The sequence below is a fragment of the Erpetoichthys calabaricus genome, chromosome 14, assembly GCF_900747795.2.
Source record: "Erpetoichthys calabaricus chromosome 14, fErpCal1.3, whole genome shotgun sequence".
Classification (NCBI taxonomy): Eukaryota; Metazoa; Chordata; class Cladistia; order Polypteriformes; family Polypteridae; genus Erpetoichthys; species Erpetoichthys calabaricus.
The window spans coordinates 92,055,334-92,077,397 of NC_041407.2; the positions used below are offsets into that span (position 1 = coordinate 92,055,334).

General features: G+C 41.5%; 1 protein-coding gene across 2 annotated transcripts; it reads left to right on the forward strand.

Annotated features, from left to right (window-relative positions):
* Positions 1 to 7,232: 7,232 nt before the first annotated feature.
* Positions 7,233 to 21,861, forward strand: tfap2e (transcription factor AP-2 epsilon). 2 transcript variants are annotated; one of them, XM_028819619.2, is made up of 7 exons: positions 7,233 to 7,377; positions 10,050 to 10,493; positions 11,830 to 11,884; positions 19,886 to 20,114; positions 20,206 to 20,324; positions 20,421 to 20,562; positions 20,683 to 21,861. In XM_028819619.2, exons 1-7 carry the CDS (start codon positions 7,327 to 7,329, stop codon positions 20,966 to 20,968), a joined length of 1,326 nt encoding a protein of 441 aa, XP_028675452.2. In that variant the 5' UTR covers positions 7,233 to 7,326; the 3' UTR covers positions 20,969 to 21,861. The 2 variants fall into 2 exon arrangements, with proteins under 2 accessions (XP_028675452.2, XP_028675453.2); XM_028819620.2 differs by lacking the exon at positions 7,233 to 7,377 and adding an exon at positions 9,176 to 9,507.
* Positions 21,862 to 22,064: the final 203 nt, after the last annotated feature.

Consider the following 22,064-nt stretch of genomic DNA (forward strand, 5'->3'; position numbering starts at 1 on the left):
TTGTCTCTGTAGGCAGGATATGAAAATGCATGAACTGAAAATGTCCCACAGTGCAACGCGGACCAATCCAAGAACTGTACAATTTTATAGTAATCTGTTGTCTTTTTTCTCAAGATGGCTTAGCCTGCTGTGATTACACAATACATTTCTACAGTACTTTATTGTGAAAAATTACCATTAACTCCTGTGAAATGCAGACTCTTTTTAAAAGCGTACATGAATGTCATAGGGAGGTACGAGAAGAGGAGAACGTGTAAACTCCACGCTGCAAGTGTTTTGACAGGAATTACGACAGGGAATTCTGGAGGTGTTAGGCAGGTTAACTCCTGCTATGCCCTATCACCCAAACTAAAGTTTTATACGCAAAGAAATGCGGTCTCCAGCTAACGCTTCCAAGTGGGCATGGAGCCCCGCCCATTGCTCACCTTTGTTTATCTTTCCCAGTCCTTAGTGGGGACTGGACACGCGAGGTAGAGGACACGAACACTGGGAGCTTGTTCATATACGAAGGATATGTTTTTTTCCCCAACAAACGAGTCCATCTCCAGAAAAATGTAACGAAAAAGAAAGCAGAAAGGCGAAAAAGATTGACCAAACTTCCATGAATTATTAAAACTTAGATATGGATTTGTGAACATGAGGCAAATTGGGCTGGAAAAGCATGCGTATATGTTAGAATATATGCTCTAGGAAGCGCTTTAAGAAAATGTAATCTGTATCGACCTCTAAATTATAAACAAATTGCTTTCAAAGTCCGAAAACACTAAACATTATAACGTTTATGAAGTGCATTATAAAAGTGGTGGAAAATCAGGTGTAGAGAAAGAAAACAAATGCTAGCAATAAAAATAAAATATGGATTAAAGCACTCCGACGACGTCAGACAGGTGACGCGTGGAACTCTCATAAAAACGAAGGTTCTCAGATTGATTCTTCAGATCGATGCCATAGAGGTTTCCAAAAGACCATCCACATGAATGATCTAGAAAGTATATTTAGATCCATAACAAGGTCCATACACTAAATAGATGAAAACAGATTTGTGAAATACCAATGGCTCATGATTTCAAAAGGACTTTTACTGCATACGTACCGTAACACAGACTAATTTCAGTTTTTCTAAATCTGTTACTGTCACGCTAGGTAGCCTGCCATCACATTCAAGATTTTTTTCTTTTTTTTCTTACATATTAGGAAGTTTTTCAAAGCAGAAAGAATCAACTTCATGTGCAAACAATTCTTCCCAGAATGAAATGGTGCAGCTTGGTCAAGCAATGGTTCTTTCAACAACCATACAATCCAGTAAAGAACCAGTATTTTTACCAAGAATATGGACGTAAACAATAAGCTCACCAGTCTCCAAAAAGATCTAGCATGGAGATGTGGCCATGGTATTTTAAAAACAACTCTGGATTATTCAGGATTTTTTTAAAGAAAATATCAGTAAAGGGCGCAGTGGTAGCGCTGCTGCTTTGCGGTAAGGAGATTTGTGGGTTCGCTTTCCGGGTGCTCCCTGCGTGCGTGGAGAGCGCTTTGTGAGAAAAGCGTTATAAATATGTAAAGAATAATTATTAAAGACCGAAAGATAAAGTATGGGTACAAATAAACAGCTTAAGAGAACTATATGTAAAGTGCGATATTTGGTTATTAAGAAAAAAGGTGTATCCTCCGAAGGTGTAATCCGAATGATAAAAGCAAACAAACCTGCAGGAGGAAGGAAAGTTTTGAATAGAGCAAGGGTGTAATGAAAAATGACGGTGCCAGAGTGGTTCTTCAAAGTAATGCCACCTGGGGGGGGGGGGGGGGGGGGGGGGGGGCGTGGTATTGGTCCGCAAAAGAACCATCCATATAAAAGTTCCAGAAAGAAAGACCCTTTAATTTAGATCCGTAACAGGCCCAGTAAATAGCCATGAATATGACAACAGTTCAGGTTGCCTTAATCTTTTAGTATTGTGTTAGGCAGTCAATTAAGGATTCTGTCATGTTCATTAGTAATATTTCCAAAGCCCAAAGAACCAATTTGAAATGCAAAGAACCCTTCCCATAATTTAAATGGTTCCTTGTCAAGCAACGGTTCTATTAGCAGTCACACAACCCAGTAAAGTGCCATTACAGAAGCATTGTTTTTAAGCGTACATTTTTATCTAATTGGTTAACGTCATATAATTTTATATCATATTAATGAAGGAGGAGCCAGAAGAGTGAGAGCTTTTAAAATATTGTATTTTAAGTGAAGAAAGAATAAAGCAAAATCTGACAAAAAAGAGATTTTTTTTATCTCTTCATTTTGCAGCAACACATTAACTCAAGGCTCATTTGCGATCACAGTTAGCTCCACACCATATGTGTATATTTATTTGAATAATTTAACTGTTTTTTGTCTGTGCTCTACTGCCGCCGATTTAGGAACCTATGCGAAACATAATTAGTTTAAGCAAGGTAAATAATTTACATATTTATTGGGTCAGAACTGGTTTTAACCAGTGACACCGTGGCACAATATTTAGTGCTGTGGCTTCATCAATCCCTGCTTTGAATCACGTGTCCAGATGGGCAAATTGTAGATTTTCCCCGACTTTCTTTCTCAGTTTTCTTCTCATATGTGCTGGTTAGGTTAACTGGCCTCCGAGTGCGATTGTGCGGGAGCAGACCCGGCGATGGGCCACCGCTCTGACCAGAACTCCTTACTGTCTTGAATTTGATTAAGCGATTTACTGTAAGAATGTTATAATATGATGATGGTGATTTTAATCGACAGAGTTGGCGAGAATGTCTAGTCTATGAGACAAACCCTCATGGACGTGACGAAAAAGAGAGAAGACTAAACAATCGGCATTGGCACTGCATGGTAAAAAAAAAAACAAAAACAAAAAAAAAACTGCCAGCAACAACAAAAAAAACTTTTAAGATTATTACGTCGACACTGTGCTCTTCTAATCCCAAACTGGAACAAGGCTCCTAAGGTCTTTACTCACCCGATGTGCTACAATTCGCAGATAGCAAACAGATCAGTGAGACTGCAGTCGCGTATGAAGCTCGCAGTGCTGCGTTCATCTTCTTTGCGCCGATGTGCTTAGCTGGAGAGATTCGATCGAAACCGCTCTAATATACCACGATGGGCTACTCATTGACCACACGATAACTCTCAGTCTTGATAGAATTCATCTTTTGCGTAGCGTGATAGATTACTTGAAGTTGGTAAGCAGGCAGCCTTTCTGGTTACATTGGGATTTGTTCTCATCCAATCTGATTTGCAGGCGCTATCTCTTAAAGTTCGACTCCGAGGATCGCCGGATTATCTAATCAAGGTGTCGCCGGCATCAGTCCTCTCAGCATTTTGATGAAATCCTCATTAATCAGGACTCATCTTCCTATCTAGAGATGTAATGAACGGCTAATCAAAAAAGTCCCCATTTCAATAGAGAAATAAACATTTAAAAAACAAAAATCTTGTGACAATATTGAATTAGTGGTTGATTGATGCTTTGAGTGCTTTATTGTATTCATAGTTAACCGTAACGTTACGTTCTTTGTACAGTTTACAGAAGGGATTTGAACCTCATTTCCCCTCTCTCATTCCTTGAAAATACAGTATGCCAAGTGTAAACATACGTTAAGATACTGCAAATAAGAAAAAAAGTGAACGCGTTTACAGATGTGTGTACTTTAAGCCGATCACAAACCAGTAAATCATTAAAGGACCCGACGCAGGGCAACAACAATATGACCAGGCAACAATGGGCCCACGTGACTTTGGCGGTTTTTATTTTTATTTTATGTATCTTTTGTTTCTCCTCGTTCTTAATTTCGTCCTCAAAAGCACCTTAAAATATATGGATATGTAATGTTTTGTGCTCAGAAGAGACGTGGCACAAAGAAAATGTGCAAGAAAAAAAGGCAGCGCTGATGGGGGAGTAGCGGGCAGATTCACATTAACACATCAAATCGAAGGCTTCTAAAGTGTGCAGGCTCTAGAAGGGATGACAAAAAAACTATTATGAATAATTAGACGAGAGTAATAAACCACCTAACAGAAGGTGACATCTTCACACTGTAGCAGAAACGCTTCGTGCGAGCAGGAGACAAACAAACCGAGCGACGATGAGTCGAATCACATCATTCTCAGGGTTCAGGGGTGGTTTGTGTCGTTCATCTGCTCCTCTAGCCATTCATACTTAAGCCAGAATCCAGTAATGTTACGTTCTTCTTAAAAGGTTTGCAGAAGGGGTTTGAAAATTTAAATTGAACGTCATTCTTCCTCTCTTATTCCTTGCAAATAATTAAGTAACTTACAATATAAATAATCAACCTTATTGCCGATAGAATGCAAACACTAATCATTCCAACAAATACATAATTTAAATGTTAGGTCTTGATGTAAGCATTGCTAAAGCACTGGCAATGCCAGGAAGTAAAATGCTAAGGATGGGAAACGGATTGTTTACAATAGAAGATGCCAATGAGGCAGATTCCTCTAGGATTAATTTCCTGGAACATGTAAGACACTTAAGAAATGTTGACTATAAATGGTTGACATCTGTTAAATATTTTGACAGACATAGGTATTGTTAAAGATCGCGTCGATTCAACGTGTCCAGTGTATTCGCTCACGGACACCTTCAACGACTCGTCGCTAGAGGGAGCTCCTCTCCTGCTCATCGCTAAGGCTCCGGTATTCTAAACGTCAGTGTAAAGTTTGGCCAGACACGAGTTGACGCTCTTATTTAAACACGTGACAGGTCGCGTACACTGTATCTCAATTAAAACGTGAAATAAAAGAGGAAAATACACAAATTTAATGTTACTTGCACGCTGAATAAATTGCTTTCTTGAGAATGTACATTTGAACAAAATCATAAGGGAGATAAAAGTAATTCAGTTATAAACTGTCGGAAAATTTTCCCAATCCTGACAAAAATTTCAATGTTATCATATATAACAGTTATCTATCTATCTATCTATCTATCTATCTATCTATCTATCTATCTATCTATCTATCTATCTATCTATCTATCTATCTATCTATCTATCGCCGCAAGAATATAATTTAATAATCCATTGCCCTCTTACATTCTCTTCTACAGAACACAATTTGACACACCAGCCCAACCCCCAAATCCATGTTATGCTAATATTGCTTTTGACCACGGTGCCCCAAGGCTTTTGGGGGTTGGGTGCTCGCAAGGCGCCGATAGTATCTTATGACCCATATGATACTAGCGTCATAGGCGCACATGCTTTACTCCAGCATTTTATGTTTTTTTATCATAGGGGGATGATGTACATGAGCATATATCACACTGCTGTAACACCACCGTTTCCCCCTTAGGATAAATAATATCTATCTATCTATCTATCTATCTATCTATCTATCTATCTATCTATCTATCTATCTATCTATCTATCTATCTATCTATCTGTCTGTCTGTCACTTTCTGCAGCCCGAAATAACAGAACGTCGCACTTAACAATCTGCTAGAGACTGTTAAGATCTAATTAGAGCTTTACCAATAGAACGACCCTCCAATTATATAATGAAAATTCATTTTAAGCTATACCCAGATAACGTTAAGTACAGCAAATCCCTTGACTGCTACGCTCTTCAGGAGAAGTTCGCGTTAAATATTCATTATGTATCATATACCGGAGAATCCCAAACGGCACAGGCTGACAAGCAGACACTGCAAGGCAGCCCGCCGGGTTTGATACCCATCCAGCCCCCACCACGACCACTAGCAAAGGGGAACATGAGGAACACGCGTCTCATTAGTAAGGTCTTAAAACATGACCCAGAGCAAAATCGCTGACGTATTTTATTTTTATTTTGTTCTAATTTTAATTCTTTTAAATCGCGATTTCATTCTGTAGAAAATAGCGCAGTCAAATACAGTAGGTTAGTATTTGTTACATCGAATATACTAAGTGGGAACTTTGGGAGGCAGCGTTATTTATTAAACTATCTATCATATATTGAATAGTACCTTTCATATCTATCTATCTTATACTGCCTTTCAGATCTATCTAGCTACACTTGAAGGCGTACTAGTTAAGGCTTGGGACATTAGACTCGTTGTGTTCAAACCCGCTAATAATACTGTGTGACCTTGAGCAAGTCACTTCATGTGCATGTCTGTGCTCTTTTGTCTGGAAAAACAAAAGGAACGTAATGTCAACTGCTTCAAGTCACCTTGGATAAAAGTGTCAACTGAGTAATAATATTATATTCACTTAGCAAAACGTGTCAAGAAACGTTACTGAGGCTCCCGTAAACAGCAATACACCCAAAGAACGACTGCGACTCAACCTGACAAGTCAGAATTTTTCTTTCTTGCTTTTAAGTGGTTCGTTGTTTGTCATAATATCATTTATTTGTTTATTATTATTCTTCTGTAAAAAGCCAGATTTACCCATGAGGAAAAATAATGTTCTGTGCACAGTGCCTTTCTGATCGATCGATCTGTTTTGTGCCTATCCGAGTGTTCATGGACGATTTACATCTGGTTATCATATAGTATACCCCAATACTTCGTTTCCACCAGGAGGCGTTGCTAAACATAATTCGAGAAGAGCGATGTATTTCTTTCTTTCTTTCTTTCTTTCTTTCTTTCTTTCTTTCTTTCTTTCTTTCTTTCTTTCTTTCTTAATCAACCCGGATAATTTATATAATAATATTACTTGTTTGTCCAGCCCATTTAACAATTAATAAGGACTGACGCACTGCGGTTGGTAGATCTGTAATAAGAACATGAAGTAGATCTTCTACACCATACGCAAATTCAATGGCGAAGTAATAATAAAAGAAAATGAAAAAAAAGTCTTTAATGAGCTTCATTAATTAAAACTGAACACTGAAAGTGTGGAGCGGGATGGGAATTAGAGACGAATGAAAAGAGCCTGACGAAATTGTCTGGAGGCCCAGGAAAGCAGAAATTAATGATACTCGCATTCGCATCCACGTCCACTTAAAGCTCAAAGTCGAGAACGAAGCCGAATTCGCGCTTTACCACAGTTCATACACGGGGTCAGATTGATACAAATTGTATTCCGACGACATGCCCGTTAAAGGAAATTCAGATAGAATGAAATCGAACTTTTTTTTTCTCGATTCCGGCATAGAACTGCGTGTGCGTTGAGTGCGTGTGTGTGCGCGCGCGTGTTTGTGACGTCATCGCACCCATTCACTGCGGGGCCAAATGCGCCTCCCAAACTGTTTATAAAACTCCCAAACTGAGCCGCGTTGACTCCAGGCAGAGACACTGGCTGTTGCCAGAGAAAGAAGTTAACTGTGTTTTCCCCCTTTGTCCGTTCACTTCCTCGGCGGTGACAATGCTTTGGAAAACTAAGGAACAAGTCAAAGCCGAGACCTGCTGCCTCCAGGTGAGACCAGACCTGCTCTTGTATTGCTCTCAGCCTGGAGAGTAATATCTGGAATGCTATATAATATTTGAATACAGCGTAGGACAAACCATTTAAAACGCCATGCACGTCACGCTATGATGCTTTCGAGTTCATACGTAAGGCAGACGGTCATAGTTTCGAGGTCTTCGGATTCTACAATTTATGTATTTTGCACAGCGCATTGTGCATCTCTAGTAGAAAAAAAGGTTTCCCGGAACTCAAAAAACAGCGGTTAGCAATGTGATGCAGGCGTCAGGTAACAAGTACTCGTCCCGCAGGCGTGAAACCAGATTAGAATGGGGCTGCTTTTAGCTAAACGCATTGACACACGCGACCGGGCTTTTCACGCGGGCATCTTGCAAATGCCATCAAAAACAATGCTTTCGGAATCAACGCTATCATTTTCACGGATTATTTCTAGCTGAGCTGGGAAGTGATGGCCACAACGTCTTACTTGATATTTTTTATGTATGTATTCATTCGCTTTACACTTCAAAGATTTATTTTAATCCGACCGTAACATTTTCTGTAAAAGCTGCACAGAAGCGCTTTGGGACTGCGGCAAAGCTCCATAAATGTTTTGCTCCATATGGTATCATACTCACTGGGCAATCATTTTTTATATAAATAAAAATGCTTTTATATGAACAGCTGCTGGGATGTTTTATTATATATTCAGTCAGCTTTCAGACGCTCCATGTGGCATTATACACATTGGGAAATATTTTTAATTTGAATAAAAAATGCGTTTATGTGAATAGCTAATAGAGCTAGCAGATTTGAGATGTTTCATTATATATAGCGCCTTTCAGCTAGTGCTCAGTTGCTCCATGTAGTATCTTACACATTGAGCAATATGTTTAATATAAATAAAGTGTTAACTCCAGTCGCTTTTTACGTAAACACATTTGAGATGTTTTATTGTATATAGCGCCTTTCGCCAAGTTTTCGGTTGTATTCACTTCTTTTTTCTGGATCAGGTTCGTCTTGCTCTTGGAACTGTGTTAAATAACGTTCTAAATTACAAATATCCGGGTCATGAGGCCCTGCTCGTGACTTTCTTTGGACAACATTAAACAGCAGAGATCTCGCGTGATGTTCTGTACTTACATCAGGCTTTAAAGAGAGATAAAAATAACTTCAAACACTGAGAAGTCAAATTCACTCGGGCAGTTCATTTATTCCTGCGCTGTTATTTTAAACAATGACACCTACATGGCTGAACTGTAAATTGAATTTACTGCCATTTGTCAGTGGTAGTGTGAATTCGTGCATCTTACTTTATATGAATTATTACCATTTGCTTTTTTTAACGATTTCGCGAGTTTACTGCTGCCCGTATTATGCATTTTACAGGTCTGTTTAATCGGCAAAATATTGGTTGAATAACATGATTTAAAAAAAATTAAAATGTCACCACATACTTGTAGATGTGTACGGGCGACAACGACAATCTACATTCGGCCCTCTTTAACTGCTATTTTCGCACGTATGTGTCTGAGGAGTTTAAGTAGGTATTTGTTTTTCTGTCAGTTCATCCACGCTCTTTTTCATCCAAGTTTTTTTAGGACGACCTACTATAAGGAATTAAATGACAGCGGAGCAAACGTAAATATTTGGAGTACAATACAGGAGCACAGTCAGAGACAGCGAGAGAGAGATCGAGTAATAATAATGGGAGTTTATTTATGTATTAAGGTATATGTATTTGTTACGTTTGACACCTGCGATGAACGAGGCAGCAGCGAACTGACTACAGCTCCATGCAGTCCCACGAGCCGGCCTGGTTGGGGTCGTAGGTCGCGCCGCGCGGTGTCGCGTTGTCTTTAAGAGCGGCCCCCTCCTAATGCGCGCTCCCGGTACTATATCTGGCGTGCATGGAGGAGCGCAGGTCACAGAGTCTGGCACGCCGCTGCACTGAGGACGTCTCCTTCAAGTTGGAACGACCGCCACTCACCTCACCTCTCACCCCGGGACAGTCATCATCCCTCTCATGAAGTGTGGATTGCTTGTTTGCCGGCTTGCGTTTTTCCCTTTTTACTGCGCCAACGGGGTTGTTTCTTGCATTGCTCCCGACTCCAGATGTTAGTGCACACTTTCCCTGCGATGGTGAGTCCGTTTTTTATTATTTAGATGCTCGTTTCTTTTGTTTTCAGCGGAATAAGTGGACCCGCAGTACGTGGAGAGGCCTTTCCACACAGCACTACTATACTCACGACTCTGCCCGAGTGTTTAAATAGTTCAGAATTGCCTTTTCCAATCTACTGTAAATTCACTTCCGAGGATGCCGAGACGTCGGCTCTGGAGTTGTAGTTAAGTAATTAAGGGCGAGAGAAAACTGAGATGCTGCGATGTGCTGAAAGGGACGCCTTCGGGCAGATAGTTTTTAACATTTTTTTGATGCTGAGGGGCAGTTTCGAGACTCAAACTACCCAGGACTATGAACCGTTAAAAGGATTGGGAACCAAAATGGACATCTGTGCACATACACGCATAAGCTAGAGTGTTTGCTGCCGTATAGTAGTGTCTGTTTATTCATTTTTAGACGTCTGTGACTTTACACGATGCGTGCAGCATCTGGTATCCTACAGGTAGGTAATGGTGTCCTGGGCAGCAGCACGCAGATACCAGATACTCTTTTTATGTTGCAGGACCGTGCAGACGGAATAAATGGAACCACCGATGGAAGTCGACTCTCCCAGCTCTCTCTGACCCAGGCAGCCTACTCTTCGGCACCCCCGCTCTGCCACACCCCGGCCTCCGACTTCCAGCCGCCCTACTTCCCGCCGCCGTACCCGCAGCCACCCCTCTCCTACTCGCAGAGTCAGGAGTCCGGCTACCCGCACCTGTCTGACCCGTACTCGTCGCTCAGCCAAATCCATCAGCATCCGCAGGCCGCGTGGCACACCCAGCGAGCCAGACAAGAAGAGGCCAGCATTCTGTCGCAGTCACATCGGGCCCTGAGTCTTGACCCTCGCAGAGACTATCCAGGGGTCCCACGGCTCATCCATGGACTTGGAGATGGAGGTCCTGGACTAGGAGATGGCCCGCTGGGCATGCACGGTTTAGGGCACCATGGTCTGGATGACATTCAGGTAACTAGAGGGTTCAGAAAGGGATTGGGGGAGGGGTGGGTTGGTGAGGGTGTGAGGTTTTGAATGTGTGTGTGTGTGTGTGTGTGTGTGTGTGTGTGTGTGTGTGTGTGTGTTGGGGTTACTCGGCTGTACAGACAGAGACCGTCTTACATGTCTGTTGCTTCCAGGCAGCCAGGCCCTCATTCACTACATAAGTTTAAAGATGGATGTTCATAACTACCCACCTAAGAGTTCGAAGAAATCCACCGGGCAAGCGCAATTAACACTTTGAATATTACTTTTATTTTTATTCTTGTACATCAGCATTAAATAACTCTGATAATCGCTGACTATAATTAACCTGTAGCAAGATGTGTAAGTTTCACGTGCTGCTGTGTATTTTGAAATTGTGTATTTCATAACTGGCTATAAATTCGTTAAGCGTATAATGTATAAATAGTTCTGAAGTGTTTTTACACCAAAATAGAATTTATCAAACGAAATATATTTTTCCCCCTAAAAACAAGAACAGCGTTTAAATATGCATGACAAATTTAGAAACAGTTTTCATATACAGTTTCTATAGAGAGCAGTTTTATATTTCATCTCAAAACTTAACGTAAATGTATGACATATATAGTAATGGATACTAATAAAAAATAAGCCCTTCATTAAGTTGTATCCTTTAACAGTTTAACAGGGTTAATGTTAATATCTGTAAAACATTTAAATGCAGTTTATTTCATAGTTGAATGTTTTTATTTCTTATCAATACTGTACCTAAATGTATGGCATACGAAGAAATTACCTTCTTTCTACCAAGGTGTATCTTTCAACAGCTTAGGCTTTCAGTTGTGTCTAGAAAGTACAAAAACCCCTAGAATACAAAGGACATTTTTTAAACTTTTAAAATACTGTGTTTAATTGTATCTTTTATTTTCTACTCCTTAAAAGAAAATTGCGTCGCGACTACCGGCCTGTTTCAGAGTATTTGTTTTTTTCATAAATTGTTCGTTTTTATTACTGGGATTATCGTTCAATTTCGCCATGATCTTAAACAACTGTTTTTAAAAGAGGAATTATAAAAAATATTTTACTTTCAATTCTAAACCGCATCGCATTAGTTTGCGAAGGTCGCCCTTGGAGTGTACAGCAACTGAGCGCCATGCTCCGCTCTTCCTGACACCTGACAAGTGGCTGTTTAATTGCATCACCTTTTACCACCAGTTTTTGTTACGCAATTAGAAGTGCAAATGTGACAATTCTGATGAATCGGCATTGTAATGGACTTTTAAAGTGTGTCCCGATTCTGATGAAATCGTTAATATTTGTTGATGTTTTCCGTTCATCTTCTTAGGGAGTCGATGATTCTCCGGTGATGGGACTGCTAGACCACTCTGTCATTAAGAAAGGTAAGCCGCCCTGCTCCTTTTTATCTTCCTTCTTATTACGCATTTTTGACTGAAAGATATAAGTTGGTCGGCCGTGGCGTTCTCGCATATTACAAGACTGACCAAATGCCAAACCATTTAGGCGCATAAATTAAATTTGGCAAATCGGGAACACTTTGAATTGTTTCATTCCTTAATCCGAGCAATGAATAGGCCGATACTGAACAATTGTGCTCGCATGAAAGGAAATCTAATTGTCTCCGTGTCACCATAAACTGCAGCTACATATGCGGTTCATCAGCTCGAGCGAATCTGTGTGTCCGTGAGAGAGCTGCAAATAAAAGGGGGGAAAAAAGTTGAGGATGGATGTTTACCAAAAAAAGAGGGATTTTAAGCTGTTATTATAGGAGAAGATATCCGGTCTGCCATCACACTCATTTCCGGCCCGGAATTGATGAAATCTCCGGTCTCTTGGTGAGATGCGGCTTTTACAATTTAATCTAATTAGGGGATGCCGGGTTTATAGGAAAATACTCTTTTCCTTTCGGTGGGATTTATTGCCTCGTAAAAACAACCGGGTCAGTAGTGTAGGAAATTAAATAAATAAAAAGCTAAATAAATAAATAAGTGGAACTACTTGTTAACCCCTTTTAGGTTTCCCAAGCGTGCACTTTTTGAACTGTAAAGAATTTGCTATGCGAAACGTCACAAAACTTCGGATCTGAATCGCTTTCATCATTGTGATCTGAATCATTTTCAGCAAAGATTCGAAACGGGACCGAAAACTGTCAATACCAAAGCTCGCCCGCCTCGCCCGCCTTGGTGTCCCGTGTGGACCGCACCAGGCTGGGGCTGTAATGAGGCCAGGGTACCAAGGTGGGGCCGGTCCCATTCTTCTATGCACAGCAGCACACTCTTATTTTCTGGCTCATTTAAAATGAAGTCGGTAATGCTCTTATTTAATTTACCCACTCAAAACTTTTTTTTATATTCACTCGATTCCAGAGTATTTTCATTTATAGAAGTTTACTGCCAGCGCTATGTATTTAGCCACATGACGTGGCACTAATCCACTTGTTCACATTTGGAAGCGTTATTTAAAACAACAATCGGAAACCATTCCCCCACATTGTCACTTGGTCCGGTCCAGCAGTATATGAGTCTATAGGATACTAATTGAATACTGAATAGTAGAATCTAATCGGCGCATTCCCTCAATGAAGTGTCTGCAGATCAGCGATCGATATCATGATATTCCTGAAATAACAATTAATGTCGTTATTTAAAGAACGATTTTATCTCACTTACGAATATGGAACCAAATTAACCCAGAACTGTTTTGTGATTATTCGTCCTGTTCGAGCACAATGCCTTCATCTCTAAATCTAAGCGCCTGCAATTTAATTCATGGGTGAGGTGAAAATGGTTAAAGAGATGCTTGCGTCAATTTAATATTATGTGCTCATTAAATACTATTAAAAAATGAACACTTTAGTACTGTGACACAATTAGCCTTCATTGACATTGACAAACGAGGTTATTATTTGCATATATGATCATTTGTAAATGTCGCAATTATAACTATGGTGGATTTAGTTAACTAACTTGCAGTCGCCCAAACGGATAGTTTCAAGCGAATTGTCACGGAGTTCGTTTTTCGATTTCGCAGAGAAAGACAATATCGAAGGATAAGCATACAAAAACAACGCAACGACTTTAATCTCCATGATCGTGCGCGCGTGTGTGTGTTTGTGTGCGCGTGGGTACTGGTCCTTCGATTTCGCCGTTGTCTTCTGCAAACCGATTCCCAGAAGGCGACTTCTTTAGTCGTGATTATCTGTAAAGATCCTGCAAATCCGTCTATCTGTCAACTGGAGGAACAGCAAGACTTCGTCTTTAACCATAAAATTGTCACCCTCTCCCGTTGTCGAAGTAAATATAAAACGGCACGATACACTAGCACTGTCTGAACGACGGTCAGACCATCAATATGGTCGGAGACCCGAATGTTTCAATTAATGCCACACAAACGAATTCTCTCCAACCCAGAAAACTGGCGCGTCTCAATTTTTGGACAGTAAATACCAGCGCGGAATTCACAGCTGCGTTCGTTCCCGTTGAACACACGAACTAAGTAGGCCAGTTTGGTACATTTGCGTGTATTGTCATTAGTTAGTGTCACTTAACGTTTGATAAATCTATAGGTGAACTTGCGTCGTCCTCTTTAATTGTTGAAACCGAGCATTATAGTGCATACACTCACTTGTTTAATTTCCATTTTGGTCTTTGCAAGAACACGTTCTGTCCTATTGTTTTTTGACATAATGGATCACCATGGCTTGAGATTTTCTTAAAAATGAAGCTTTTTATTTCAACCGACGTTAAGTTTATTTTCTGTTTTAAACCCTGTGATATTTAATACTGCGTTTTAGACCGGACATGACTAATAGGCCTACTTAAGTGACATTTAGAAGCTCTGTGGTGTATTGCGTAAGTCGATGATTGACTGTGTATTTTAACCCTCGACTCGACCAGCGCGGAGTTAACGAATTTCTCGGTCAATTCCCCCCACGTCCCAAAGACTCATCTCCCGAAAGCTGAAATCTCAAACTGGCCCGATGTGACTGTGCCCGGTATACTCTAAAGTCCCGTCCAGAATTTGTTCCCAAACAACGGATTATATTGTTTTTATTTATGTAGCCGACGCCTTCATCCAATGCTACTTGTGACATCTAAGGTACAAATGGTTACATATCATTTAGTTTTTTTTTTCTTCAAATGAAGCACAGGAAGGTGAAGTGACTTGCTCATGGTCACACAGTGGCAGTTGTACCCTCACACAACCTCAGGGTTTGAAGTCCGAAGCCTACGCGGTGTTTCCAGTATTGTGTTCCCGCTATCAATGAAAAGGCAAGGTGATCATTTTCGTGTCCTTGGTAAAAACTGAACAAAAATTATATATTATAGAGATAAGTTTGACTAAAACCACATTCAATTGGGTCCATTCATCAGCTTTGTCTCGCTTAAAAACCGTTTAATTTCCAGTAGATTACTGAGGATGACGACCAGATAATCAATTTGAACATTAGTTCAATGTGTAAAATCAAATTAGTAAAACCATGTCTGTCCAGCTCGTGCAGCAAATCTCGTAATCCATGCATATTTAAATAAACAATGCATGGAATACCTAGTTTGATTCTTTAAGTTCCGAACAAAATCAAAATGAACTAGGGGATCGACTGAAGCTTTCTCAGCCTCGCGGGGCGTTCTTGACACGAAGAGTACTTACTCAAAAAAAATCAACAATTAAAAAAATAATTCGCACACCTACCACCAGTAAAGGGAAATTTCGAAGCACAAAGTGACCACTTGTGGTGTCATCAAAGCAGATGAAGCGCTTTTAAGCGTGGAATTCGCAGTGAAATGGATTGCGTTCCTTTTTTCACTGGGGGCCGTCGCTGGATCCGCAAACTCGTTACACTTTATAAGGGCCCGCATATTTGGAACATTTCGTAAACGTAAATTGATTAGAGTGCCACGACAAACGATTTACAGCATTCAGTCGGACTAAAGCCAGTGTTTTAATAAGTGGGTACATAACGCCACCCTCTTTCTCCAAGTGATGGGCTACCGACCCAGCCGTTCATGGATGGCGTCTGCCTTGAGCTTGTTGCTGCCGCTGGGATAAGCACCTACACCCAGCGATTCTACACTGGATATGCGGGTTAGAATATGATCGAACGCAAATTTACGGGGGCACTGCTGTGGCGTAATGTTTAACTCCTCAACTTCACCGATTCATTATCCTGACAATATTAAAAATAAAGGTGCCATAGTGGCTCTTCAGGGTTGATGCTAAAAGTGGAACCAACCGTTTCTCAAAGAACCATCCACAAGAAGATTCCAGAAAGAACCTTTATTAATTTAGCACAGTATTGTATCCGGGTCCAAGAAATAACGACGAGTATCTAGTAATAGGTGTGTGACATGACACTGGGTTCCTGATTTTAAACGGATTCTCCCTGAGTACAGTCTCGGGTTAAGCTCCGGTTTTGTTGACCTGTTACTATTCTAGGTTGCCGACTACACATTAAAGATTTCTGTTTTGTCCACATGTTTAGAACCTTTTCAAGGCTCGATTTCATAAGCAAATCTCCTTCTCAGAATGAAACGGCTCTTTGTCAAGCAATGGTTCAGCACGCTACCCAATAAAACTGCCATTAAATAATTGCCATTTTAAGAGTGTACGGTTCCGATGTCACAGCTGCACGTTCTCTTTGTGCTGACGACTTGTCCAAGCACATCGTAAAGACAGCGGTGTTAGCTTTATTGGTGATTCTGAACAGGTCAATTGTGATCCTGTGTGTGTGAGAGAGAGAGAGAGTGAGTGAGTTGTCCATGTGATGGTCCAGGGTAACACCGAAGCAGAGCCCGAATTGAACCAATTGATCGCAAAAGTCGCACTTTGTTTTATTCCAATATTAGCACGCCATTTACAGCATTAATAAGCCTGTTGTTGTAGTTCAGAGTAAAGGCAATACAACTAGAAGAGTACTCGCGATCAAGGGTGCCTCGTATGTGAGTTGCATCTTTTATAACTGCATTCTGAACAATCGCCTGGAAGTTAAGTATTTCCACAAAGGAGCTGGTACATACACTGTGTTCTCTCCACCCAGTTACGGGCCGTGTTTCCTCCCCCTTGGAGACCTCGACGATCTGCTCTCAAGTGCCTTCAAACAATGAGAGGCGCGCCCCCGTCAGTCACCTGTGTGCTAATCCCAGGACGAGGCGCGGCAGATGCGAGGTGTCCAGATCGCGCGCGCTGTCCGCCAGGACGCCGTCTGTGTGAGCGCGTGTGAGCTCGTGCACGTGGCGCGCCCCTGGAGCCCCCTTCCCAGCCGCTAACAGGCCCTGTCTTGCTTTCTGTCACATCATCGTAAATAGCTTTTATTTGGCGTAACGAGGCACCCCGAGCTGTTTTTGTTTTCCCCCGGATCTCGTCACTGTCCTCCAGGTAAACGAAATGAAAGCGGGCAGATTGGTTGGGCCGGCCCCCTCACAAAAGATAATCGGGTACTTACATGGCAGGCCAAGTGCTCGTGGCACAGTGGGACAATTTGATAGCATAGTGAAATAGGAAAAGAGGACAAGCTTCGCCATACACCCGCTTGAAATGGCAGAGTTACAGATTGTTTCGACAAGCGCTATCCCGCTGTTGGATGTTTCCTGCCAGTTGTGTTCTTGTTTGCCTTGTTAAGCATCTTCCAATGGCGAATGCCCTTAAAGTGCTATATAAAACTGCGACTGATTTCTTCAAGAGGAAGAGGTTGGTAAAGGACATATGAAAAAAAGCATTTGGGCGACAATTCAGTGGTACCCTTTCAAGCAAAGGTATTTTGAGGTCAGAGCACTGAGGGTCCAGAAGCGAGCATGACGGGAATGGCCGCCTGAACAGATGAGGGGAGTGGGCAGCGGCCGGTCTTCATTGGCTCTGCATCCCAACTATACACTGCGCCATCCAGCGCTCTTCTTACTGGCACATTTTGTTAGTTTCTCGGTATTCATGAGTCATGTTTTATTGGTCCCTATTTTTGAGGTTTTATTCTTTGATGCAGATAACTTTAATTTCCTGTGACACATTTGTATTTTTTTCCTAAGGCACATGTTTGTCTTCGTATTTCTTTAAATAGACCTTTGGCTCCGTTTTCTTGTCTTTAATGTTGCTGTCCATCATTTATTGAAGGCTCAGTTTATTTGATTATACTTGGAGAAGCCATTTGGAATGTTTCTGTTTTTTGAGGCTCATCCTTCTTTTAGAGGTGCCAGCTGTCTTCAGCTATGTGGAGACTGGTCACTTCGTGTCTTTCAGTGACGGTTATTTTTTGCTCTTATTTTAAACACATGAATGTGTTTAGTTGGTGCTTATAAATAAAAGAAAGAACATTTGTTAATTCACTTAATTTTTTTTAGCCCTGGTATTTTTCTTTTGTTGTCATTTCAGTTATTTTCTGAGGCAGTTCTGAATGTTTTGTTTCTTCAAGGCACTCATTTTTGAGTCCGTTTGGGATTTTTTTTTTAGTGAAATCAATGAAAAATAATTAAATGAAGCTAAAGTTCTGAAACAGAGTCCATTATGCTGAGGTCTGTTTTCACCAATTTATTCTGATGTGCTCTCTCTTTGTGGCACAGGGGGCAATAACCTAATTTTTTTTCACATTTTAGATTTTTAGTCCTTTTTCAAACTTTTTTCTGAAGTAGGTTTTTTTTTTTTTTTTAAGTTTTGTTCACACCATTCTGGCATTATGTTGAAGGCTCTTTTTTTCGTTCTTTCTGTTCAATTTTGGATCTCATTTTTCAGTAAGGCCATTATGGTCCTTTTAGGCATTTTTGTTTTTTTTTACTGTGCCACTGTGCTACCGAAAAATATTTCCATACAATTAGTTCTGTTTGCTTCTTAATCCAATCCAAATGTTCCCTGTGTGCATAATGATACTGAGTAGACATTTTAACAGACACTGATGCTGCGTGCGACATACTGTGCTAAAGACGGACGTCCTGTACTATGCAATTGTGACATGCAAGTATGAACCGTTCTAATCACGTTATTACACTTCTGTAGTAAATAGCAACACTTTGATTCTTGTTATATGTGTATGTGTTTGTACCTTGTTAGCATTCTTAAGAAAATTATAATTGCTGTTATAAGTATGTTTGGGATTGTTTTTTGTCTGCTGTTCTAACTCTGATATTTCCTTTGGGATTAATAAAATCTGTCTGACATAAAAGTAAATCTATCTATCTATTATATAGTGCCTTTCACGTCTATCTAGCTAATTCAGGACTTTGGCTTTCATGTATTTATAATTGATTTGGTGTTTCATTTTTGATGTCACTTTGTATATTAATGTCACCTTTGCTTTTATCCTCCCATTCCATGAATCTTTGTGAAACACTTTGAGCATGGTAAAGGCACTATATAAATGAAATGTATCATTACTCGTTTCTAAGCTTGCGTTGTGTTCTCATGTTTTTATGCTTTCACGAACATTTCTGACATTTTTGTGATAGCAATTTCACAATAGACAATGTTTTTTAAGGCACATTCTACTTTAATCTTTTACATTTTTTGGCACTTTGTTTAATGTGAGGTTTGTTTTCTGAGGCACAATTTTATTTTCTTTCCCAAGATGGAGTCTTGCGGCACGTTAGAGACATCTTATTTATTTGAATTTATTTTGAGTATTTTTTTTTGGGGATCATATCCCAGTTTTGTGTAAAAGTCTATTTTCTATGCAGTATTTTTTTCTGTCCACGGATTTTTGTTTTTTATGAGCATTCAGTAGGCCCTTTTCTCTCTCCTCTGTACTTCTCTTCTTCGTCCTTTGTCTAATGTCAGCCATGTTTATCCTTTCAGGCCCGTTTGTTTTTTGTGTCCTGCCGAGGGTTCTCACTGCCGTATTTTTATTTTTCCTTTGCTAGTTTCAATGATTGACTAAAGACGGGGCTGAGAGTGTCATGTCCAACGTGTTGCTGAATGGTCCCTTTTGTGGCTATTGTTCCGTTTTTGTCTTTATTTTGTCAGGCTGGTATCTGCAGGTATTGCAGAGTATTTTATACTCGGTAGTTCAGGATTTAAGGATGATACTCCAAGTAATAATTCTATTTGTGGATTGTGGTCTGTATATATGACAAAGCTTTGACCTGAAGGATGTCAGAGACATATTTCTGCCATTTTTCCGATTGTATCTGTTGTGTGTTCTCTCCGAGGTCTTTATTATTGCTTATTATTTGGCTGATGCCTTTACCCAAGGTAACTTAGAGCATTTGAGATGCACTCGATTACGGGTTTCCAGTTGGTGAAGACATTTTGCTTGTGGTCTCATGGTGTCAGTAGTGGGATTTGAGCCCATAAGCTCTGAATGTTTTAAACCTGCTTGCCATCTGCTGGTCGTGCAGTTCCCAGGTCTTTGAAGCCCATTTTTGACCTCTCTGATGTGCCTTTGCATCTTTTTTTCATTTCAGTTCCTTTGCCATCGAAGATGAATGGCAGCTCCATCTCAGCACTCTCCCTCAACAAAGACGGCCTCATCGGTGGCGTTTCAAACCCCAGTGAGGTGTTCTGCTCGGTTCCCGGCCGTCTCTCCCTACTTAGCTCCACTTCCAAATACAAGGTGACCGTTGGGGAGGTCCAGCGGCGGCTTTCCCCACCCGAGTGTCTCAATGCTTCTCTCTTGGGGGGCGTGTTGCGCAGGTGAGGCGGGAGAAGGGACGGGCTCCAGCAGTCTTGCGATGCTTTAACGTCTCAACATTTTTAAAAAGCAGTGCTTGTTTGTCAACTGTAGGGCAAAATCCAAAAATGGAGGCCGGTGTCTGCGGGAAAGGCTGGAGAAAATTGGTTTAAATCTGCCGGCGGGACGACGCAAGGCTGCCAATGTGACTTTGTTGACGGCACTCGTGGAAGGTAAGCTGTTTTTGGAGAATTCCTGTCTTCCCGGGATTGGGGGGTGGAATCCAGGTTCATCCTAAGGTATCGTTGATCTCCCCTCTCTCTTGTTAGGCGAGGCTGTGCACCTGGCACGAGACTTCGGGTACGTGTGTGAAACGGAATTCCCTGCCAAAGCCGCCGCCGAGTACCTAAGCCGACAGCACGCCGACCCGTCCGATCTTCACACCCGCAAGAGCATGCTGCTGGCCACCAAGTGAGTCCCCACTACAGGAGCACGTTGGAGACGAGGCTTGGGGTCCTAAAGTTTGTCTGAACTGAGTGATGCTTACGGGTCTTTTTTTCTGTTTTTTTATTTCTCCCCCCCCCCACACAGGCAGATTTGTAAAGAATTTGCAGACCTGATGGCTCAAGACCGGTCACCTCTGGGCAACAGTCGGCCATCACCAATTCTGGAACCGGGGGTGCAGAGCTGCCTGACGCATTTCAGTTTGATAACGCATGGCTTTGGGACCCCCGCTATCTGTGCAGCTCTCACCGCCTTCCAGAACTACCTGGTGGAGGCCCTCAAGAGCCTGGATAAAACTTTCTTGAGCACCAACGGCCATAGTGAACCAACGGGGAAAGTGGGCAGCGACAAGGAGCTGAAACACCGCAAATAGCACCCCTGGCAGGCACAGCTCAGGACTGATTTATGAATTGGGGGTGGGATGTGGGGGGGGGGGTGGAAACGGGACTGGCAGAGCACTCAAGTGACAAGGGGGCGGGGGGGGGGGGGCTCATTTTAGTTGTTTTTTTTTTTTTTTTCTTTCAGCCACTCGGGATAATCGCATGGAAATAAAACCCTGAAGGGGGTGAGTCACACTAGGAGTGAGCGGGATAGTTAACCTGCAAATAAAATGCCCGTTCAAGTGGGTGGGTGGATGACGGTGGCCATGGTGGATGTGGCATAGGACAAACATGCCAAGGCACAGGAATAGCAGTGCCCCCTCTTGTGCCCATGTACAAAGAGAACTCTCCCCGCTGCTTGTTGCTACATGCCACGAACGGACCACCACGGAGGTCAAAGCGCTCCGCCAAACAAATCAGTATTGAGCTGGCTGGCTGTTCACCAAGCACAAAGAAAAGGTTCAGACGGAGTCGCTGGCTTCCATGAGATGGCACTCCAAAAACACAAATGTATTACTATAAAAGCACATGGCTGAGGCTGTTTTAAGTGTAAATGTATTTATTGAGGCTTCCTTTCCAGGCCCGCTGGAGGGAGGCGCCTTTGTATGTTTTATACATTGGGGGGGGGGGGGGGGGGGGGGGGGGGGTGCATTTTTATTGAGTGGCACTTAAAAAAAAAAACAAACTCTGCAGTCTTTGGAGGAGGTTTGGTGCCACCAGGGCCAATGGACATTTGCTAAAGCTGCCGGCCGCGGTCACCAAGCAGAGGTGGTCCCACCACCGAGAAGCACTGCTTGGCTGGATAATGTTACTGTTGTAAATCTAATCCTTATTATTGTATTACACAGTAAAATGTAATATATTATTAAAAGAATGGCCACAACCTTCTGTTTGTCTAAACTTCTCTCGTGCCCACTTCATCGTGTCGAGGAGCGGAGGGGGCTGTTGTCAAAAAATGGATTTGTAAATCACCTTTCAGTACTCTTAGAGATTTGCATTTGCTTAGCAGGCACTTTTACCCAAAGTGACCTACAAAGATGTTAACGTAATCAAGTAAACATCGGGGGGGCTGTTTGGCTGATTTTCTAA

Excerpts from the sequence above, each read along its gene's own strand:
- tfap2e (XM_028819619.2), top strand. The coding sequence starts at position 7,327 with ATGCTTTGGAAAACTAAGGAACAAGTCAAAGCCGAGACCTGCTGCCTC. Across the intron at positions 20,115-20,205 it reads TTGGGGGGCGTGTTGCGCAG|GGCAAAATCCAAAAATGGAG; the intron begins GTGAGGCGGGAG and ends TGTCAACTGTAG. Across the intron at positions 20,563-20,682 it reads AGCATGCTGCTGGCCACCAA|GCAGATTTGTAAAGAATTTG; the intron begins GTGAGTCCCCAC and ends CCCCCCACACAG.